The sequence below is a fragment of the Belonocnema kinseyi genome, chromosome 7 (assembly GCF_010883055.1).
Source record: "Belonocnema kinseyi isolate 2016_QV_RU_SX_M_011 chromosome 7, B_treatae_v1, whole genome shotgun sequence".
NCBI classification, from domain to species: domain Eukaryota; kingdom Metazoa; phylum Arthropoda; class Insecta; order Hymenoptera; family Cynipidae; genus Belonocnema; species Belonocnema kinseyi.
This window is the reverse complement of record NC_046663.1, coordinates 138451630-138472062: the sequence shown is the minus strand read 5'-3', so window position 1 is coordinate 138472062 and position 20433 is coordinate 138451630. Positions and strand designations below refer to the sequence as shown.

General features: G+C 34.9%; 1 protein-coding gene across 6 annotated transcripts in view; it reads right to left on the bottom strand.

Moving 5' to 3' along the window:
- The window catches only part of LOC117175984 (endoribonuclease Dicer), a 357463-nt gene that overhangs the window by 57992 nt on the left and 279038 nt on the right, over nucleotides 1–20433 (bottom strand). For 4 of the 6 annotated variants that reach the window (XM_033365884.1, XM_033365885.1, XM_033365883.1 and 1 more), the window contains 4 exons: nucleotides 16309–16608; nucleotides 13776–13991; nucleotides 10497–10691; nucleotides 6309–6390 (listed from right to left, as the gene is read on the bottom strand). In XM_033365884.1, coding sequence (XP_033221775.1) covers nucleotides 6309–6390; nucleotides 10497–10691; nucleotides 13776–13991; nucleotides 16309–16608 — 793 coding nt within the window. Of the gene's footprint in view, nucleotides 1–1230; nucleotides 2067–6308; nucleotides 6391–10496; nucleotides 10692–13775; nucleotides 13992–16308; nucleotides 16609–20433 lie in introns of those variants that run through there. The other 2 variants (XM_033365889.1, XM_033365887.1) reach the window with 2 other exon arrangements.

The following is a 20433-nucleotide window of genomic DNA, read 5'->3' as shown; positions in this document are numbered from 1 at the left end:
ATCATCACGGTCTGTCACGAGACAGGGCGGGGTTAATTTGAACTTTTTTTAGCGTCTCAACATTTTGTGATGCCACCTTTAGAAATATATTAAGCAAGTACAGCTTCTTCTAGGTTAGGATTCTTAATTCTTTCCTTTTTTAAAAATTAAAATTCACTTCTTAGAACAAGTTTTATTTATATTTAAATAGAAAAAACTGTAATGTTTTGTTATATAAAATTAAAGATTGCTTGTATTAAATTTAAGATATAGTCACTTAATGGCAAATTCATATGCCGAGTATATACATATAATATACAAATGTATATTAAACTTATATTAAAATTGCAAAAATGTCGATCAGTGTGAGTACTAAATTCTACATATTACACATAAATTTGATTTATAGGCAATATGTATAATTTATAGATTTATTTATACAAATATCGTACAAGTAGCCCATTTGCAAATGTAAGTCACAAAGCGTATTTAATTTCTAGTTAGCCTAATATAAATATGATCTTAATTTAAACATAAGAAAAATCGACTAGAATATGCGACCTGGCACTAGAGTAAAAACGGGAGTATGAAAGGCCGAAGACTTCATTTGAGATGCTGGTCATTTGAGAAATTAGTGAATGTTCGCTGAAACTAGATCTGAATTTATATAAATGAAATATGTGAGACCGATCAGTAGAACTGCACAGGGATCTACCTGATACATGTAAGTGTACACTTTTAAATAATTGAGTTCATGTTATAATTCTATTGACTTACTATTGCATAAATAGAATACCTTGCGTTTTTCAATGTGACCTCAAAGAACTGATGTTTAAAACAGCAGAAGTATACAAATGTTCATGCGACGATCGAGGATTAGGAAGACCTAACTTATTTGCCGCCAATGAGAGAAATCTATGTTGAACTTTTTTCAGATTTTCTAAAATGCGAGGAGTTATGTGCAGACCAAACTTGTAAGCATTACATTATAATGGGTCTATTCAACGTGATATGTAATAAGCGCAATGCGTATGGTTGTTTAAAGTTAATCAAGTGACGTTAGATGAATTCCAGCATCTTTAGACCTTTAGCGGTACTATAATCAATATGCTGGAGGAAAGAGAGTTTATTATATACAAACATTCCGAGATCGCGCATTACATGAACAATTTCAAGAGCAGAACCGTCTATCTACTATTTGAATTCGACATGATGTATTGTTCGTGAAAAATGCATAGCTTTACACTTGGAAAATTTTAAAGTTATCCCGCTTTCTAGGCACTATATATGTAAGCCGGTAATATCCTTTTAAATTTCCACAGCGACCTTAAATGACTGAAGCAGTTCAGAATATTTGTTACATTAAAAATAGATAGATTAACGTTTATTTTTCGGCTTGCAGGCCAATAAAAATTGACTTTTTTTCTTGCTGGATTTCTTGCTGTATTTTGCTGCTGGGGGCTCTGCAGGCAGATGCGCGTGAAGCTAGGCAAGCTGTGCTGCAGGCTCCGAACGGTGCGCGCTACTGTGCTGGCTGGCCACATGCTAGCTCTTCTGTTTGCGAGCGGGCACTTGTCAAAATGGACGCGATTATATAGGCTATTCTTTGCTGAAGACAGGCAGCTATTGCTGCTTTCCTATCAATTAATGATTTTCTTTTAATGAAGAAAGGCGAAAACGAAAATTATGGAGCAGGTCTTAGCTGCAACGGAGAAACATTGTACTTTGAAACTACACTTTTCCAAACACTGCACAAAAACCCAATGGCTTTGAATTTGTCACTTGAACTGTAACAGCCGACAAAATCACGTGAACTTTTCTCCCCTTCTAAATGGCTCCTAGCTTCTTCCAGCGTGAAAACCCACAGAAAAAATAGCGCGCGTTCTATCAACGAAATCGAGCACGGCACCTATCACGAGAGCCATCAGTGACGTCATTTTACTGCAAGACAGCCTGCCTTTATTACCTAATTTTGACTGACGAAAAAATACTTTTCTTCATTTTTTATTAACATCCGGCCGAGATATGAGCGATCTGAAGAAGCCGTGTGAAAAAACGGTCGCCATGGTATCTCAAATTCGGATCATCTGAAACACAAGAACCCAATTGGTTTTCAAAGAGTCTATAAGTGGCTATCGCATGACCCTCAATCATTAATGAATATTGATAAATAAACAAATGGTGAATTTTTATTTTTTTTTCGTTTTTTTCTCCGTTTTCTACATTTACTGTGTCAAATTGTTATTAAATATTAATGTGAAATCATGATCGAGGGTCATACGATAGCCAAATCTTTTACAAACATTAAAAAAAAAAGTTGCGACCGCTCGAGGCCTTGCGGAGTAATATTAAAGATTCCTTTGTAGTATCCCGTAACACCCTCAACTCCACTACAGCATTATTACTGACATTCGGAATAGACGCGATTGCTTGCAAATGAGCATTAATCAGAGTGCGTTTATTGTCGTAGCGGAGTTTAATTGTATTCCAAGGAGTAGTGAAATTCGCATCGGTCAGTGTTACATGTTTAATCACATGGCCAGCGTCACCCAACGTAATTTTAGGTAACCTAAGAATAGCACAAGTTTGTTGAGAAACGGTTCCTCGCGATGATTTATTAGCTACTGCTGTAACAATTGAGACAAACGTATGCCACTTCAAATTTAAATAACCGTGAGCTGGAAAATAAGCCTCTTCAATTTGTAAAAATTGACTTTTAGTAAAGTATTATATGGTCTCTTTCTCTTCCGAGGTATAGAGCAATCTAGCCTGTAAGTCTAGTTCTAAGCATTGATGCCATTTTTGATTAAGCAAGTCCAAACGACCTCTAACACTTGTCTCGTTTCGTTTATCGAGTGCGAAATTCTTAAAATTAGTTTCTGTACGCACAATAGCTTCGTGCAATGAAACAAGCTCGATAGATAATGCTTCCATTTTCGACATAATGACTAGAAAAAAAAAAATTACAGCCATGCAATGCAATAGTGTGCTACTTTTGTATTATAGTAGTACTGATGCTGTTAAAACATAAATATGAGAAAATAAGTAAAGCAACCTTAAGTCTGCATTAAAATCATAATAAAGACTGTGCCAGCGTAATGCGAAGGTGACAGCTGAAAACTTCGTACAGTGCGAAGTTGAACACCGTAAGACCTACTTTGTGGACACTCTTCGTTGCAAAGCGAGGCTTTTAATTCTCTATATAAAGACGAAGAAGTGGGAAGACAAATATTTAACAGCTAATTGTACTGGAAACTGGTAGCAGTAGAAAATCGATAAAGGCATGATAGTAGGAGAATCCGAAGATAACTTTCCTTTGGCTAGCGATGAAATCGATGATAAAAGCAAACGGTGAAGAGAGATACAATCATTGTTCAATATAAACGTGGCCGTGGTTTCCTTGGGTACATGTGACGTCATTCACGCACGCAATATACAGGAACACTAATATGTCTGATTATGAATATCTTTCTCCACTTAATCTTTTGATCACTGCACTGTTCGAAATTCTCTGATTGAGTGTTTGTCAATTTATCCAAAGAAAAGCTATAAAAGTGTTCGAAAAATTTTCCATACCAATATTCCAGGTCCAAATCAATTTAGCGAACACCGCACTTGAAATTCAAATTTAACTACTGTCGAAGCCATACTGGTTATAGTGTACTGATCCTGCCAGCGATGGACTTTTTTAAATCAAGCTTAGCGACACAAAAAAAAACCTTTATTTTTGTCTGCTGTTTACATTTGAAGCAGGATATGTGCTAAATACATGTTAATCTTGTTGACCCGGCAATATAATGGGATTTAGCTTCTGTAGAATTGTGACATTTTATATACAGCACGAAATCTTCTCCAATCTTATCAGGAAAAGCACCTACCGCTGGAAATTCAGCATTCAGTAGCAAAGCACATAGTTGAATTTTAATCTTTTTAGAATTCTCCACAACATCCAGGGCCTTTTTTGAACTTATTTACCCTTTGTAAGAGCTTCAGAGTCAAGAAGTTTTGAAGCACCCATAACAGCTTTCGCTAATCAATGTTGCTTCCAGTAGCAAACCGCGGTTGTAGGTACAGGCCCTTCACCACGGCCATGCTGCCACATTAGAAAAGCAATTCCGTGCTTAAAGCCCCATATATTAAATTAAAATAAATTAAAATTATTGTTGCGAAAATTCTACGTAACAAAACTGATTAATCAATGCATTTAAGGATTTAAAAATTTATCACTTTTTTGCTGATTAAACCATTTTTACTAGTTTGTTTAACTGCGGTAAACAAAAATAATATTATCAAATTAAATCAACATATTTTTATTAGGCTTGAGATAATAAAATAAATAAGATAACAATTTAAGAAAAAGAGATGAATTTTTAATCAAATAAACGACGTTTATAGCAATTTTCTACGAAAACAGGCGAAGTTTTTACAAAATACATGACTTTTCAAAAAATCACTCGAATTTTCAGCCATAAAGTTGAACCTTCAACTAAGGAAGATGGAATAATTTTTTTAAAGGCAGTTGAATAGATATTAAAAAAATATACAACTTTTCAACTGCTAGATCTGCTGTTCGGTACATTATAAAAATGAAAAAAGGAAAAAGTTTAGGATTCTTTTTGAAATACACGTGCTTGAATTTGGCCTATTGCTAGGGCATTTAGGCCCTATGCCGCGTTCGGCTAAATGTTTACGACATATACATCGGTATGGGGCCTGCATACCCTCTCACATCATACGTCAATAAGTTACTCAAAACTCGTAGAAATCACGTAAATTTTCTGTACTTAATCCTCCACTAGTCTGTAATGAAGAACACAGAATTCTGATGTCGTGTGCAAGTGTAACACTCTTGATCAATGACCAGGTTTTCAGTAATTACTGCGAAAGTAATATGGTCAAATTGGTAAGTTACCTTTGTCATTTTCTAGGAGAACCAATATATTTCATTACCGACTGATTCTACGACTTAAAGCTTTAAAAAGAATCAGATGTTTTAAATAAACATTGCTCAAATACAATTGAATAAATTTCATAAGATTGATTGACATTATTTATGCCAAGTTTTTAAAACTTTACTTGAAGAATTCTAATTGATTAACAGTAATTTGTTTTATTCCATTTGCGATACTCAGTTTACTTGGTCCATGGTTATTATAACGTAGATATTTTTGTAATAAAAATAAAAATAATGAATCAAGATGTCACTATAAATATGATTAATAAATTATTAAAATATTAATTTACAAATTGCTCCTTTTCATTTGTCTTCGTCAACTTTGATTTCATTTTAATGAACTGTTCTGATAATTTTCTACTTGGCTGACTTTTTGCGTCGTAGATTTTTGTTGTTGTATATCTCTCTGTTCAACTAAAACCATAATGAATGTGCTGTGAGCTTTCTTCCACATTATGTAGGAGCAAAACTTACTCAAAAGTAGTATAGGGTAGTAACTTGTTACATGTAAATATGTAAGTAAAAATTTATTTGTAACTTTTAGACTTACTTCGATCAATTTTTCAAAAGTAACTTGAAACGTAACTTAGTTACGATTTTTGCAGTATATTGTACTTTAAATTTTAGTTACATTAATTGTACTTTGTTTTTTATATATCTCCTATTAAGAGAGGTTTATGGATACATCATTTGGAACTTTTTTTGTCTTTCACTGTCCATCAGAACATCCTCAAGACTTCCGTCAAAAAAGTCTATAATACAACTTTAGGACTCGGGTGTCGCTAAGTGACGTAACTTTAACTAAATACTCCAAAAAGTTTGCTGCCGAAGTCTGGTGTAAATTTCATTTTATTAATTAGAGATCGGACTAGATAAGGTATGCATTTTCTGCGAATCGTCTAGGAAAGGACAAGTTCTGCGAGATGAGAGGCTTAGCACAAAGTATTCAAGGAGTCAGGCAGCTGCCTGTCTAAATACTTAGTGCTAAGCCCCTTGTCTCACAGTGGTTGTCCTTTTCTAGACGATTCATAGCGAAGTTCATACCTTATCTAGTTCATTCCCTACTCAGAATCTACGCTAGTATATTCAAGCTATTCTTATGAGCAGATAAACTCTCAAATCTTATTGGAAAAACATATAATTTATTTACGAAGAAGTTTGAAATTGTTATAGCTCAGTGTCGGAAATTATTTAAATTATTTTGTGATGAGATACAGATAACCGATCGTCTGGGACTGGTTATTGGGGCATTCCTGAATAAATATATCCAAGAACGACCAATTGATTTAGAAATAGCTACACAAACTCAAAGTTTTGTCCAGTATTAAAATATAAATATCATTTTTTAAGATTCACGAACAATGGAATTGCTTACCTAGCACTGCATCGCCCAGAAATTCTAATCTTTGATAGCAAGGAGTAACTCCATTAGCGGAATATGAAGGATGTGAAAATGCCTGAAATGTAAAAAATTAACATTATAATAACGACAAGTATAAAAAAACCATTCTAAATAAACAAATAAATTAAGGGGAAACCACCCTACAGTATATAATGATTTGCAGTAGATAATATTCATTAACTGGATTTAAATTATGCATACATTTAAACTCTCCTTTTTTGTGGGTTTTAATGCCTCCATTTCCTTTAAAATCAGTTACATAAGTGCCTTAACTTACTCATTCTATCTTAAATATATATCTTAAATTCTAATTTCTCGACTGCTTGCTACTATTTACAGACTATATACGCAGGATCTGGATTCCAGGGCCTATGTCTCCTCTTACCTTCTTTTAATTTAATAGTATTCTCGACTTTCTAACTTACTTCTCTAATTTAACTTATGCAACACATGTATTTTACGGCTACTTTACGACACCTATTTTGCGAGTGATAAATTTCCGTTTACTCACAAGTGACAAAAGTTTGCGGTGGGTTTACACGTTATTTCGCTAGAGAAATAAAGTAACATTATTTCCCTGAAACAGGGTTATAAAGCATACAGCAATCATGGAGCTTGGAGGAAGTGCTTTCATCTTTATGCCTACTAGTAAAGTCCCAAGTAATGTTTCTTAACCTTACTATCTTGTATCAAAAGTCAAAATGGGCATCCCGCTCTAAACGCAGAATCTTGTAAACATTATGGACCCTTCTTGTTAGTTATTTTTTTGAAAGCCTCCGGCGGACCTGCGCATAACAGACATTTCTTGCATAAAGTATCGTATACATGACTTGTCCCCCGATTGCGCTTCGCGCTTACCCACTACTCGTCCTGCATATCTCAAGCTCGTCCATAAAGACACCTGTACCACACTTTGTGGATAGTTTAGCATTTCCTTTTCTTGGCTTTATCTAGATTCCAAATTGATTCCATAATTTTTCTCCATCTCTCCTCTCCCTGTCTCACTACCATCTCCAATTCTATCTCCTGCCAATCTATACTCTTCTTGGAAACTAAAATCTTTTCTCGTTTCCTTTTTCTTACCCTCCCACTTTCAACTTTCAAGATCACTTCTCCTCTTTCTACTACAGATCTCACTTTAGAATTCTTGTGCAATTTTGGTCGCCTCTCCCCTTTTCAGCTTCTCTTTAAACTTCCAGTATCTCTTAATTTGCCAAACTAACAATTTATTTCTTCCTAGTTCTTCTCTGAACATATATCCTGGGCATCTCCAACTCAACCCATGCCCCACCTTAAAAATCTTTCCTAAAGACTTTCCACTCTCTTATGCTCCTTCCACTTCCAAATCTCCACCTCATAACACAAAACTGTCCAGACTAAGAAGTCGAGCATCCGTACGCTCATCCTCTAGTCTTCTGTTAATCTTCTTCTCCCTACGCTTTAGAAGTTTCACCCTTTCCCAGTTATTCTTCCATTTATACAATACTTTACACCTTTATTCCTAAAGAAAATTATCTTGGTACTCATCAAGTTCATCTCTCTTTCGTTCTCTACTAAAAGTACAACATTATCCGCGAATGTTAAAGAATAGATCTTACTGTTACCTACGATCATCCCCCCCTTTTCTTTCTCCTCTAATTCTGCCAATATTACACTATAAAATAGCGGGCTGAACGGACAACCATGCCTAAGCCCTGTACTTGTCTAGAATTCCTTTCCTTTTTCAATTCCTATCCTCACTCTAAACCTAGTTTCCACAAACATTTATTTTGTTATTTCAATTAGCACTTCATCTACTGCCCTCTCTTTCATAGCTTGCTACAGCGACCGTCTGTTCACGGAGCTGAAGGCTGTATTGAAGTCCACGAACAAAGACACCAGGTTTTCTTTTTAATTCCCTGAATTCATATTAACTAGACACTTTAAGACGTCAAAGTTTCCTGTTACTCCCATTACTTTCCTAAAACCCGCCTGGATGCATGGAATATTTCCTTTTTTTTCTAGCTGTTTTTCTAAAGTGTTCCTGAGAACTTCCACATAGATATATATCCTCTACTTTTTTACCATGACTTATCCTTATTAGCGGTCCAAGCGTTTAAATCACCACCTATCAACATCAGCCCGACCTATTTTTTCTCCATCCACCTCCTCATAACTTTTGATTCTCCTCTAACCCTCTTCTCCTATAAACGCATACTATCGATTACTACTTCTTGTATCTTCCATACATATCCTTTCGGTTAAAATCTTTCTATGCCCTTCCAATCTTCATCATCGGCCCAAGTGACACTCATCATTATTGCGTCCTACTTTTCCAATTCCCCCCAGAGAAGCTTATCCTTGTTATTTTAAACTTGAAACATTCCAAAACCCCACTTTCACTTATCTATCTTCTCAGTTCGCTCATTCCGTCTTGGTCTTTATTTCTTTATGTCTTTCGTAAATCCTAATGAGTTCCCTTCCTTCTCATTTTATTGTTCTTTGTCCTGCTAACTTTCTTGCTCTGTTCGACTTATTTACTCAAATACTATATCTCCCTATTATTATCCTGTTACCATTACTTCTTTCTGCTCATGCTCTCCGCTTAATCAACCATTTCCATCTTATTTTACTGCCAGGTCAGATTTTCTTCTATTCTCTTTGTTCTTCCTTTCAAAGCCTTCTTTTTTCCCATTACTTCAAACCTATCCTTCTCACTCCCTAATTTCACGAACGACATGCCTTCTCTTCCTTCATTCCTCCTACTCTCTTTACTCCTTCCACCCTCATTTGTACTCCTTCATTTCTCATCAGATTATTAACCTCTCCCGTTTCACTGTTCACTCCAAGGCCCTTGATAATTACATTCTACTTCCTTTTTCATATTATCTTCCCTTCTGTCCTTCGATATATGTTAAGCTTCAACGTAGCCTCTGCAGAGGTCATTAACACAGCTTTGGCGTCCGCTTCGCACACGTGTGGGGCGCTTCTGTTTGGTCCAGATTAATCATTTCATAACTCAATAACTAAAACTTTAATACATTTTTGCCAAAGGAAGTTTCGGTTAATTTGTTTTGTATGTTTATTCAGCCATATTAATCTGGACACTTAGTTCTGGGAAATCCTGTACATCAGAACATTGCATTTTGTTAATGTTACTCTGATGTAAAGGGTGCATTTCTTCCCACCAGACTTTGGAGTAGAAATATCCAAAGCGGTTGCAATTTTATTTATGACAGCGGGAAGGTCCTCTCCCTGTTTGAAAGGCAAATTATGAATTTCTAAGACATTAGCTAGAGAAGCCTGCTTCATAAAATTATATTTGCGCTCAAAGTGCGCCACCTGAGAAGGCAACTAATTTTCATTGGCTAAACTTCTTTGCAACTTCCGAAACCTCTCGAATTTTAGGGACGTTTTTTGAATTTTCGTTACTGATTTTATTATGGTCTCATTGGCCCTGGGATTCAGAGTGGCTGAAGTCATGTCAGGCCTGTTGACGTCATCAGCGGCAGTCTCCGTTGTCTCAAATGTAGACGAAGTTTTTCTTTCTTGTCGAGTGATTGCGTTCGATGCCAGAATTCAGCATGTACCGAGAAACCACCTCTTGAGGCCGTAAAAACCACTTAAAAATCCGGAACACAATTTCCTTTAGTTTAGTTGCAACAAAAAATTGATATCAAGTTCTTCTGTATATAAAAACAGTTAAGAAAAAATACCAGTCTTTTATAGCACCTCCCTAGTCACGGCCACTGCCGCGGCGAGATAATAATTTCTGCTATTATTTACTCAAAAAACTGATTTTAGTCGTTACTATGCTATTGAAAAGTTATAATAATCGAAAATGTAGTATTCTGTCACGCCCAGAAAAAATACCAGAAATGATTATTACCTACTGATGGATAGAGGTGTCAAAATCGCACCGTTGACTGGGTATAATAAAAAAGTTTAATACAGCTAATTGACTGATTTCTTCATATTTTGTTATACAAACATTCGATTAAATATTAAACCTTCATTTAAAAACGAGCATCTTTATTATTTTAAACTGATGCGGTTAAATGCTGCTTAATTGTTTTCTATATAATCTAGGATGTTTTCCGCTATCTATTGAATATAAACAGAACAAGATTATAATACTTCTATTTGGTTTTTATTAGTTCACTTAGAAAGTTATGATTTCACCTGTAGTAAATGTGTTCGATCGTTGAACTTGTAATTTAATTTAGTTTCTATTAGATCAGCCCATGGCATGTGTTCATCAACATTTTCGTATTTAGCAGCTTGACATTGAGAAATTGAGGGTCCTTTAATTTCTATTTTGGTAGGAATTATTCCGAACCAGTTCAGAATGTTGACAGCACCTTCTGTACCTGAAGACTGCAAAATTGTATTGTCACTTACAAAGTAAAAAATAAATCCTAAACAAATATTATATAATCTATATACATTATAAATATCCCTGTTATTTTGTAAATATACGTTCTAGGCAAAACGATAATGATTCTTATCCTGAATGATCTCCTGATACCGAATCGGTGTGGTACTTCTTCGGTATGTATAAGGTTTTCGAGATATTCACAATTAATTACTTTTTTAAATTAATAGGCAAAAGTTTTGAAAAGATTTTGTTGATAATTTCAAAAAAGAAAATGAATTTTATTGGAAAAAATTCTTATGTGTCCTACGAAATAGTCATTTTTCTTGAATCAAATATAATCTAAAGCTATAAATTTTTGCACTAACGTATATTTGCCGCTTCGAAAAAGTCAAATTCGTGTGCAATTTCTGGAAAAAGGTTTTATTGAAAGAATCAGACCACAATTATGTAACAAAATGCTACTGAAACAAAGGTGTGCGTTAAAATTATATTATTAAAAAATATAACCTTATACGATCCTTCAATGCTTAATTGTCTATCTGTAATCCTACAAGCAGTAGGAAGTTGGGACAAACCCTAACCTATTTTGGAGCTTCTTACAAATTCATTAGTGAATGTCAATTTTTTTATTCATTTAATAATAAACACAGTCTACTTTTTTAAGAATTGGACAATACCCAACTGATAGAAACCTCAGAGAATATGCTCGTTTAAATGTTTTGAAGGCTTTAAAATGTCCTTTCTGGAATTGAAATAAAAATACGGTCATAAATAACTAGCAGAGAGGCTGAAATTGAAATAAGAATTCGATCATAAATAACAAGCAGAGAGGCTCTCTCAAAAGAGTACCCGACACTCAAGGGTCACTTGTTAAGCTTTTGGTGATTTCAGATATCTAACTTTTTTTGTAAATGTTCATAAATGGAATTAATACAACGTTTCTCGTAAATGGAGTGAGATACGCCAAAAAAGACAATATTTTTGAATTCAAATCGAAAATTGTATATTAGTATATAAGATATAATTATAAATAAGTATAATGAGAAAATTCATCAATTAAAAAATAGTGTTAATAATTTCAAGAAAAATTTAAAAGAGAGAGTCGAGTTAGCGACGGCCAACTACTGTAAATAACTCTGCCCGCCCGGTACGTGACCATCGCATCACTCTCAAAAGGACCTCTAAAGGAAGCTTGAAAAAGACCCAAATCTCTCTATCTCGGAGACTAAATCATTCAAATCGAACCTGCTTTTAGTCTCAAACTTACCAGTCTATTTCGCCTGAGAATATTCTGAGATTTCTATCGGTAGGGAAGCTTCGTTATTGCACTAAATCTAACAGGATACTACGCCTCTGGATTTTGACCTGGCCGGAGATATGGGCGCTTCAATGCATACGTTTTTTCACAGCCCTATTGTCACTCTAACAAAAAATAAAATCTAATAGTTATTAAACAGCTACAAGTAACAACAACTAACATGTTGGACTGAATTTGTAATAAACTTTGGATGGGCTTAGAATCAATTTCATACTGCATATAGGACTATAGATAAAGAATTCAACTTTGCAGAAGGTTTTTTCGCAAAGTTTGTCAATCTGAAGAACAGTCATTAATAATTGAGGCCTGATTTTTTCGATTAAAACTAGTTTCAAAAATTTGACACAAAATTGAACTTTTCGAAGCAGCAGCTATACGTTATTACAAAAATTACGAGCTCTCAATTATATTTGATTAAAGAAAAATTACTATTTCGTAGGACACATAAGAATTTCTTCAAATAAAAGATAATTTTTCTTGGAAATTATCTACTTTAGAGAAACAGTCTTAATTACAAAAAACGGCGAACTCAAATTGCGGTCTATGTTCAAAATTCATAGGAGGAATTTCTCGAGTTTTCTTTATTTCTTTATTTTATATAACTACAATCCTATTACATATTATAAATAGTCGTCAAATTAAACATAAATCTATACTGGTAAAACTTGCGCATAACTTTACCGAAAAATGAATCTAGTTATGAAACCTACTTCTAGCTTTAACATTTCATCAATAAGAGATTTTTCTTTTCCTATATTTTCTTTTCTCTTTTTTCTCTTGCTTTTGATTTTTATGTAGGCACTCGTTTGAAATTCTAACAAAGCTTCGACCAAATTATCAATGTTTGGGTTAGTACTTCTAAACATAGCATTTAATTTCGAATGGTAAGCCTCAGAAAAATTTGTTGTTCGCGTTATTGTTAGAGAAAATTGAGCCGAGATTTCAGGTCAAAAAATTGAACTACTCTTAATATAAGTTTTTCAAGTATAATCACAAAACTTTTGAACTCTACTGTCTAATGGTTGGAAAGCATTAAGACAGCCAAATTAAGTTTTTCACACTCAAAAGCTAAATGAGCAAATGCAATAGCACAGTAATCCCTTTTTTTGTCGAAAAGGAGCATGCAACTTCTCCTGTCTAAAATGACAACGGTTTGTAAATGAAGGGTTTTCTGACCCTAGACCACAACTCGAGTGCAGCCAAACAAAAAAATGTATTTCACCTGATAATTTTAGATGTGACGAAAAAAATTATCATCACGATAATAATTTCCAAGTTATAGGCGTAACTTGTTTTACCCTCATCACTTTTACCTCTGAAAAATGACACATTACTTACACGGGGTCAAATGGACCCCAGCTGACTCTGAAACATTGTCATACTGCTTGTATGCATGGTTTCAACTTGAAAAAAAATTCACAGGCGGTATTTAATGAATAGAAATGAGATTTTGATTGTCTTTTTTAAATGAAAATTATTTTGAGGTGTATACCAAAATTCTCAGAACCCTATTCAAATTTTAGTCTGGAACTGACGTTGGGGCCATTCTGACACCGTGTAAGCGATTAGGTTAAATTACTTTTATTTAGCCTCGACTTACGTAACAAAATCCCATAGATATCGAAGACGTACCACACCGATTCGGAATCAGGTGATCATACTGCATAAGAATCATCGGTTTGCCGTGGACACATAAGATCTGACAGGAATTTGTAGCGCATCTAGACTATAAGTCTATACAGCGAAAGAAAAATAATGTACTTACGTAAAGATATGCACCAATAATTGCCTCCACGGAATCGGCCACCACTTTATCAGGGACAGTTTGTTTTCCTAGGAAGTGTTCCATTCCAGTGTGGGTTGGTTTGTCTTTCCAATCTAGAACGGTTTCCTGAATCCTATCCATCGTAGACTCAGATACGTAACCACTATAGCGTTCTTCAGGCGGTACATGCAGTTCGTACAAAACATTAGGAGATATCTAATACAACAACAACAAAATTATTTTATGATATGGAAACATGGTCTATGTGTTTTTTCATGTTTGTATTCTATATTCCAAGTAGCATTTTGTGACTGTGAGTACTGGGGAGTGAGGGATAGTATACAAACGAGCACTTTTAATTCCTAGAACTTACAAGTATCCCCAACTATCTTGCGCGCTTACGCATTCGCTTTCACCATATGCCAATTGTTGTACAGTGTACTAATCGATGTATTATCTTAACCTCATAAGTAACACGCGTTTTATGAATAAACATGCAATCCATACTATTATTTTTTATCATTTCGGCCTCTTACTTAAAATTGATGTACATTCCGTACTCAAACAAAGTTAGAAATATCAGTGAAGAATGAAGAAATTCTGATCATTTCCGTCCACTTTTGTTATGTTTCTGGAGGCAATTCTTCAAGAAAAGTAAGAATTTGTGAGTAAATTTTCAAAAATCGTCAAAACATGCGTACGAAGAATAATCCTTTTCTTATGGTTCAAAGAATAGAATGGCATTAAACCTAATACTTTATTTATTTTCCCATGTTATTTCTATTATTTATTTATATTTATTCAATTATGCACATTCCCTTGTTACTCATATTTAATTATTAATATTTATATACTACAGGACTCTAAATTTTTTTAATGAATTATTATTTCAAATAAATAAATTGTGACATATATTACCTTTCATATATGGCTTCTTTGGATGACCAAAATTATATTCTCCTCGTGTATAATCGTTTACCTAATTTCACAAGCTACCGGTGAGTCAGCGATATTTTTTAAATTTATATAAATAATGAACTACACGGAATTTCTTGGCGACTCTTATTCAAACAAAACACGAATTTTTTCAGCTTCTTGCTATAAATGTAAATGACGGACTTTAAAAAAATGTAAAAATGTAAAATGGAAACTCTATTGTAATGGCATTTCGCATATATACATCAAACTCTTGTTTTCAGTCCAGTGTCGAGGGTTACCTTCAAATAGCCTTAAGGCTGAATTCGGGGAGGGGGGGGGGGGGGGGGGGGGGGGGGGGGGTCGAAACGTAAGCAGTCAGGGCCTCCTGAACTGTTTTTAATTGGAATGCATGCTATTGCGCAATATTCTTGAATGAATAATCGCGCACTGCAGCCCTTCTCAGAGTGTTGTCGCAACTGCTTTCGCCCTGCTCCCCTGATGAACTGCAGGCGCTAGCAGTTCTAGGAAGGCCAAAAACAGGGGGACTGAGATCGAAAGTTGGGTGTATATAAGAGATGAACTTAACGCCTGTATTACAAAAATATACATGAAACCTATTGTCCGATGTATTTTTTATCTTAAATAAATGAATCTCTTGCTTAATTAAACTTAATATATACTAAGCGTAATTAGGATATCAAGTCTGAAGATTACTGATAGGTTACCTGATAGGCAGTGAATTAACGTGTCTACAGAAATAGTCAGAATCATCAGAAATCCTCAGAACTTCTGACCATATGTGAGGACTTCTGACTTGTTTCTAGTAAGGTGCACCAGGAAAGAACCTAACCGTGTATGTTCTCGAATTAGGATTTGAATGAGAGGGTTAACTACTAGCAATCTTGATGCATAATAACACTCATAAATGCCTAAATTGAAAAGTCGTATCTATGTATATTTTGTCGACAGTGAGTTTTGATGATGGAAGTGTTCCATACGACCCACAGAATCGTCCTATATATGTTCTTGAAACAAATTCATAAACCGATACTTGTATTCTGATATATCACTCATCGATCGCTTTAAGTATCGTTACAGCAATTTAACATAAAATGCACAAAAATGTCCGCTTTTTTAAATTGATAAAATATTAAGAGTTTATTTAATGAAATGAACCATTTTTTATATTCTTTTTAGCCTTTTTCTATAAAGTTATATAAAAAACCTATTAGCATTGAAGAACATGTAAATATCCAACTTCAGAGAGGGAGGTACTTACGAGTCTTATTGTACGAATCCATACAAGTAAAGCGTAAATTCAAGAATTAAAATAAAATATATAAAAAATAAAAGGATTTCAATAGAATTGAATCGAATTAAGGAAGAATTCAAAAAGCTTCAAGGGAATTCAAAAGCAATGGAATTTACAATTAAAAATAATTCGGAAATACTCAAGGGAATTTAAGAAAATGGAAGTACGGATGCAAGTCTGAATTCAAGATTTCGAAGATATTTAAGGTGAATTGAGAAGACTATTTGTCAAAGTTTATTGATTATACAGAGTTCTCAAGTGCTTTCACCACTGCCCTATTTGATCATATTACAAATTATTTACCTCGTTTGCCACTAGTACCGCTTGCAATCTTCTTTCAACAGCATAAGCGGGAGTAATGAAATTACTCATTGGAGAAAAATCTTCCACTTTCAACCTTCCCGAAATGCCTTTGTTGACGCCACAGTAGAAAAGGTTTCTATTACCTATCATTTTGCCTTTCAAAGCTGTTAACTGGCCTTCGTTAAAACTTTTGAAAGTATCGTATAGGTATAAGGAAACTGCGAATTTCAAGAACGAATCTCCCAGTGTTTCTAATCTTTCCAGATCAAAACAATCGTTTCCAATTTTACTAGTCAGAGCCTAAAAAATACATAATATTTAATATTAAAATTTTATTAATGTCGTGAAAGGGACATTCACAATGTTTTTTTTAAAATCAGGGATGTCCACTGATATTTTCCATAGACTTTTCTGACTAGTTATTCTTCCCCTTCGTCCCCTACACATGTTTGCACTACAGACTTTAAGTGGACATCCCTTTTTTAAATATTAATAATAACTGTCTCTGAGTAGGTCCCACGTTCTCGATATGGATACGTATATTGGCCTATACTCGAATAAATTCCTGACAGTTTCGGCAAAAAAGGCACCCTTTTCGCACCATACGCTCTAAACGAGCCCACTTATCCGTGTGTGTAAAGTAAACAGAGGGTAAGTAAGAAAATGTATAACACAAAAAGATAGTTTATGTGAGGTTACTATATATTTTATGCATATTAAAGCCCGGTTCGATTCCTTTGGAATCGAACCGGAGCATTATGGTCCAGGATCTCAATTTCTTGCCAAAAGTCAAGATTAAAATTCGAATCAAATAAATATATTTTCGTGATTTTGATACCTCGAAGTATCTGCGTTCAAGGTTTCATATCAATCGGCTACCCTGCGCTCTGTTGACAAACAGTCAAAGTTGTAAAATGGAACTTGATTCTCTATGCATGATTACTAAAATAAAGGGATACATTTTTATAATATTTATCAAAAGGCAAACTGATTTTCATTTCTTGATATTTAGTTATGATTGATGAATTCAAGATGGTGCGAAAACTCGGAAACTTATCTATAAACGCGAAATTAACATATTTTATTCAAAAACAGTTGGATTTTTTCCTCAAATTTCTGCTGCTGAAAGTCCATATCGTCGCATACCACTTCACATTTAGAAAATTAAGGTACCAATGGATTCCTTGGTATGTCTATTTTGAAGTTCAGATAAAAAATTACAAATTTAAAATAACAGATTCTGCATGGTGGACAAGATTTCAAATTTTTCAAGCCGTTAGTTCAGTCATCTGGTACTTTAAGATGGTAATTTCTGGGGCAGTTATTTTTTCTTTTAAGCACTTCATTTGTGGGTGCATAAAATAAGGACAGGTTCTGTGAACAGGATTTTGTCCCAGAACACGGAAATTTTTGTGGGAAAATGAGCAAAATATCACAATCCATTGGATTGGTGGTTTCCTGTGCATTTGAGAGGTAAAAGAGATCGTTGTTCTATCACCAATAGTTTCAATGAATACAAGAGGACTTAATTTTGCATAAGTTAAAAAAAAAGAAAAGGTTCCTACTCAAAATAGGTCTCGAGTAATGACCTTCCAAATATGCCTATTTTTTTGTCTTTTTTCCGAACAAACACGACTTTCGGATTTTCGGTGAAAAAAGACCAAAAATAGGGATATTTGGAAGATCATTACTCCAGAACTATTATGAGAAAGAACCTTTTTTTTTAACTTACGCAGAATTAAGTACTCTTGTATTCATTCTTTAGGAACTTTCTTCTGTGATAACCCCGAAACAAGCTATTCATAAAAAACTGAACTTTGGGAATTTACATGTAAATCCAGGTCGAAATGGGTCACTTTCAGCAGGTGCTAAATCGCGATCTATTATAATCAGTATAATGTCCTTTTTTTAAATTACAGGTATTTCTGTTTATTTTAATGCATGTGTTGACCATTTTTAGATCTGGCCATCAGGATCCGAGCTACAGAGAAACAAAAAAATGCGATTTTTGTCAAAAAGTTGAAAAAAATCGGGGTTCTTTGAAAGGCCGTAATTCCGAAACTATTGGTGATAGAACAACGGTCTTTTTTAGTTTAACGCAGAACTGTATCTTTTATGTGATGCACGATACTTTGATCTACTCCCGGAATGGGAGCCCTAACCCTTGTAGTTCTGAAATTTGGTTGGGTTATATGTACGGAATGAAACGACTTTATTTCCCTTGTTTCTTTTTTTTAAGATTTAAAAATCTAGAGGCTTTATTCAAAAACACTTGAAAATAATTCTAAACACAATTTGTATTTCCTTAAAAACTACGGCCCATCTCCACAGTAGCGGAGGGGATAAAGGGCTAAGCAACTTTGTCATCTAGGTTTACACAATAGTTTCCATATGTCACTATCCGATTCGCCTTCCCACCGAAAGGGGAGATATACGAGGGAGAGAGACAGAGAGATGTAAACAAATGTGAAAGCAATTTTAAATATAATAATCTCTGAGCTTTTTGAACAGATGATCTGCTATCGCGGAGCGTCGTCCACCACTTTTTCACTCGCGCGACACAGCGCGCGAACTGTCACTCCACTTTAGTCCTATAGCCCCTTTTTAATTCTGGTTGCACCTCGCTAATATATGTTGAATTTATAAGATTTCCATCTGCTGGTGTGTTCAAATTTAACATCGCAAAAGCACTCCTTGTTGGACACTGCCCTTCCAATATACGTACTTATGGGAGTGGCAAACCCGCGTAACGAGTCCCGCGCGAGGTTCAATGCTGACGGACAAGTTGGACTTTAATTCGAATCTTTCCTCTCGGAGAATTAGTCCAATATTGGGAAGAAGTGACGAACGACTGGCTGGAGGTAACAGGTAGGATGTAACTGATAGGCAATGCTATGGATAATTTAGTTAGGGTTTTTAAAAATATCTGCATTTTTGGCCTGGGAACTGTCGCGGCCGGATGCAATACGTGTGAACACAATTGACCACAATTTCTGAGTTTTCAAAAATGTGTGCAACTAAAATTTCCTACCAGGCATGTGCAGTGTTGGTGAGCCGCTAAGGTAAAAGATCTGAATAATAGTTTGAATCAAAATTTCATTAATTATTGGGCTAATTCAGAATTTTTTGGAATGTTGTACTTTTCTCGCGGTTTAGTGAGTTTCGAAATCGAATTGGTTCTTGATGAAAATATTAGGCTCATCCTCTTGTTTTCTTAGTTATCCTAGTTAGTGAACAAAGTGGTTTTCTTTTATTTATCGGCTAATTGATTTTAAGAAGGAGTGGGTGAAACTACTATCAGTTATTACCAATATTAATGGAATTTTGATTTTGATCAAATGATCTTAAATTTGAAATTTGGGTAGCCAACCGAAAATAATTGATTTTATTATTATGTATTTTTAATATTCATTAACAATTGACATTGTTAATTATCATTTAATGGTCTCGCGGAACGCTGGGAGTATCCGGCGAGCATGCGTGCCAAGAAATGGCACGAGTTCATAGGCGGGGAAGGAGGCGAGGATCGTTAATATTGTCCAGCCCGCGCGTGGTGTAATTAGCGAGGCCTCTGTCCACGCCGCTCTTTGCTCCTCTCCCCGTCTCGTTCAGTTCAATGGAGTTTGCATAGGAAAGTCGACGGCCTTGGTCACGGTGCACTATATGTGTGACGCGTGGGTGCTGTGATAATGACCGTAACAGACCTGCGCTGAAATTTTGAACAACTGTCCCCGATTGTTACCAGTGTCCGAGGATGTCGATGTTCGTTTACCCTGAGTACTATACATGGTTATAATGAGTCGTAATTATCTCGACACAGAATCCTTACTTTTTAGGGAAAGGTACAGATAAAACGATTGATTGCTCAAATGCAAGTCTTTTCGAATACAGAGATGACGAATCCTTGAAGTCTGGTTAACTCATGGGTGTCTCAGATTATACGGAAATACACGCCCGAGAATATTTGCCATACGTCTGTTTGTGGATCTATAAAAGGAAGGCGATTGATAGCTTCTGTCACATTTTCATTAGAAAATGTGAGGCGCACAATAATCATGAATTTATGAAGCTTCGAAATAGTGGGTGCTACTCCTATTGATTACCAGAAGTAGTTCTTATGGGATG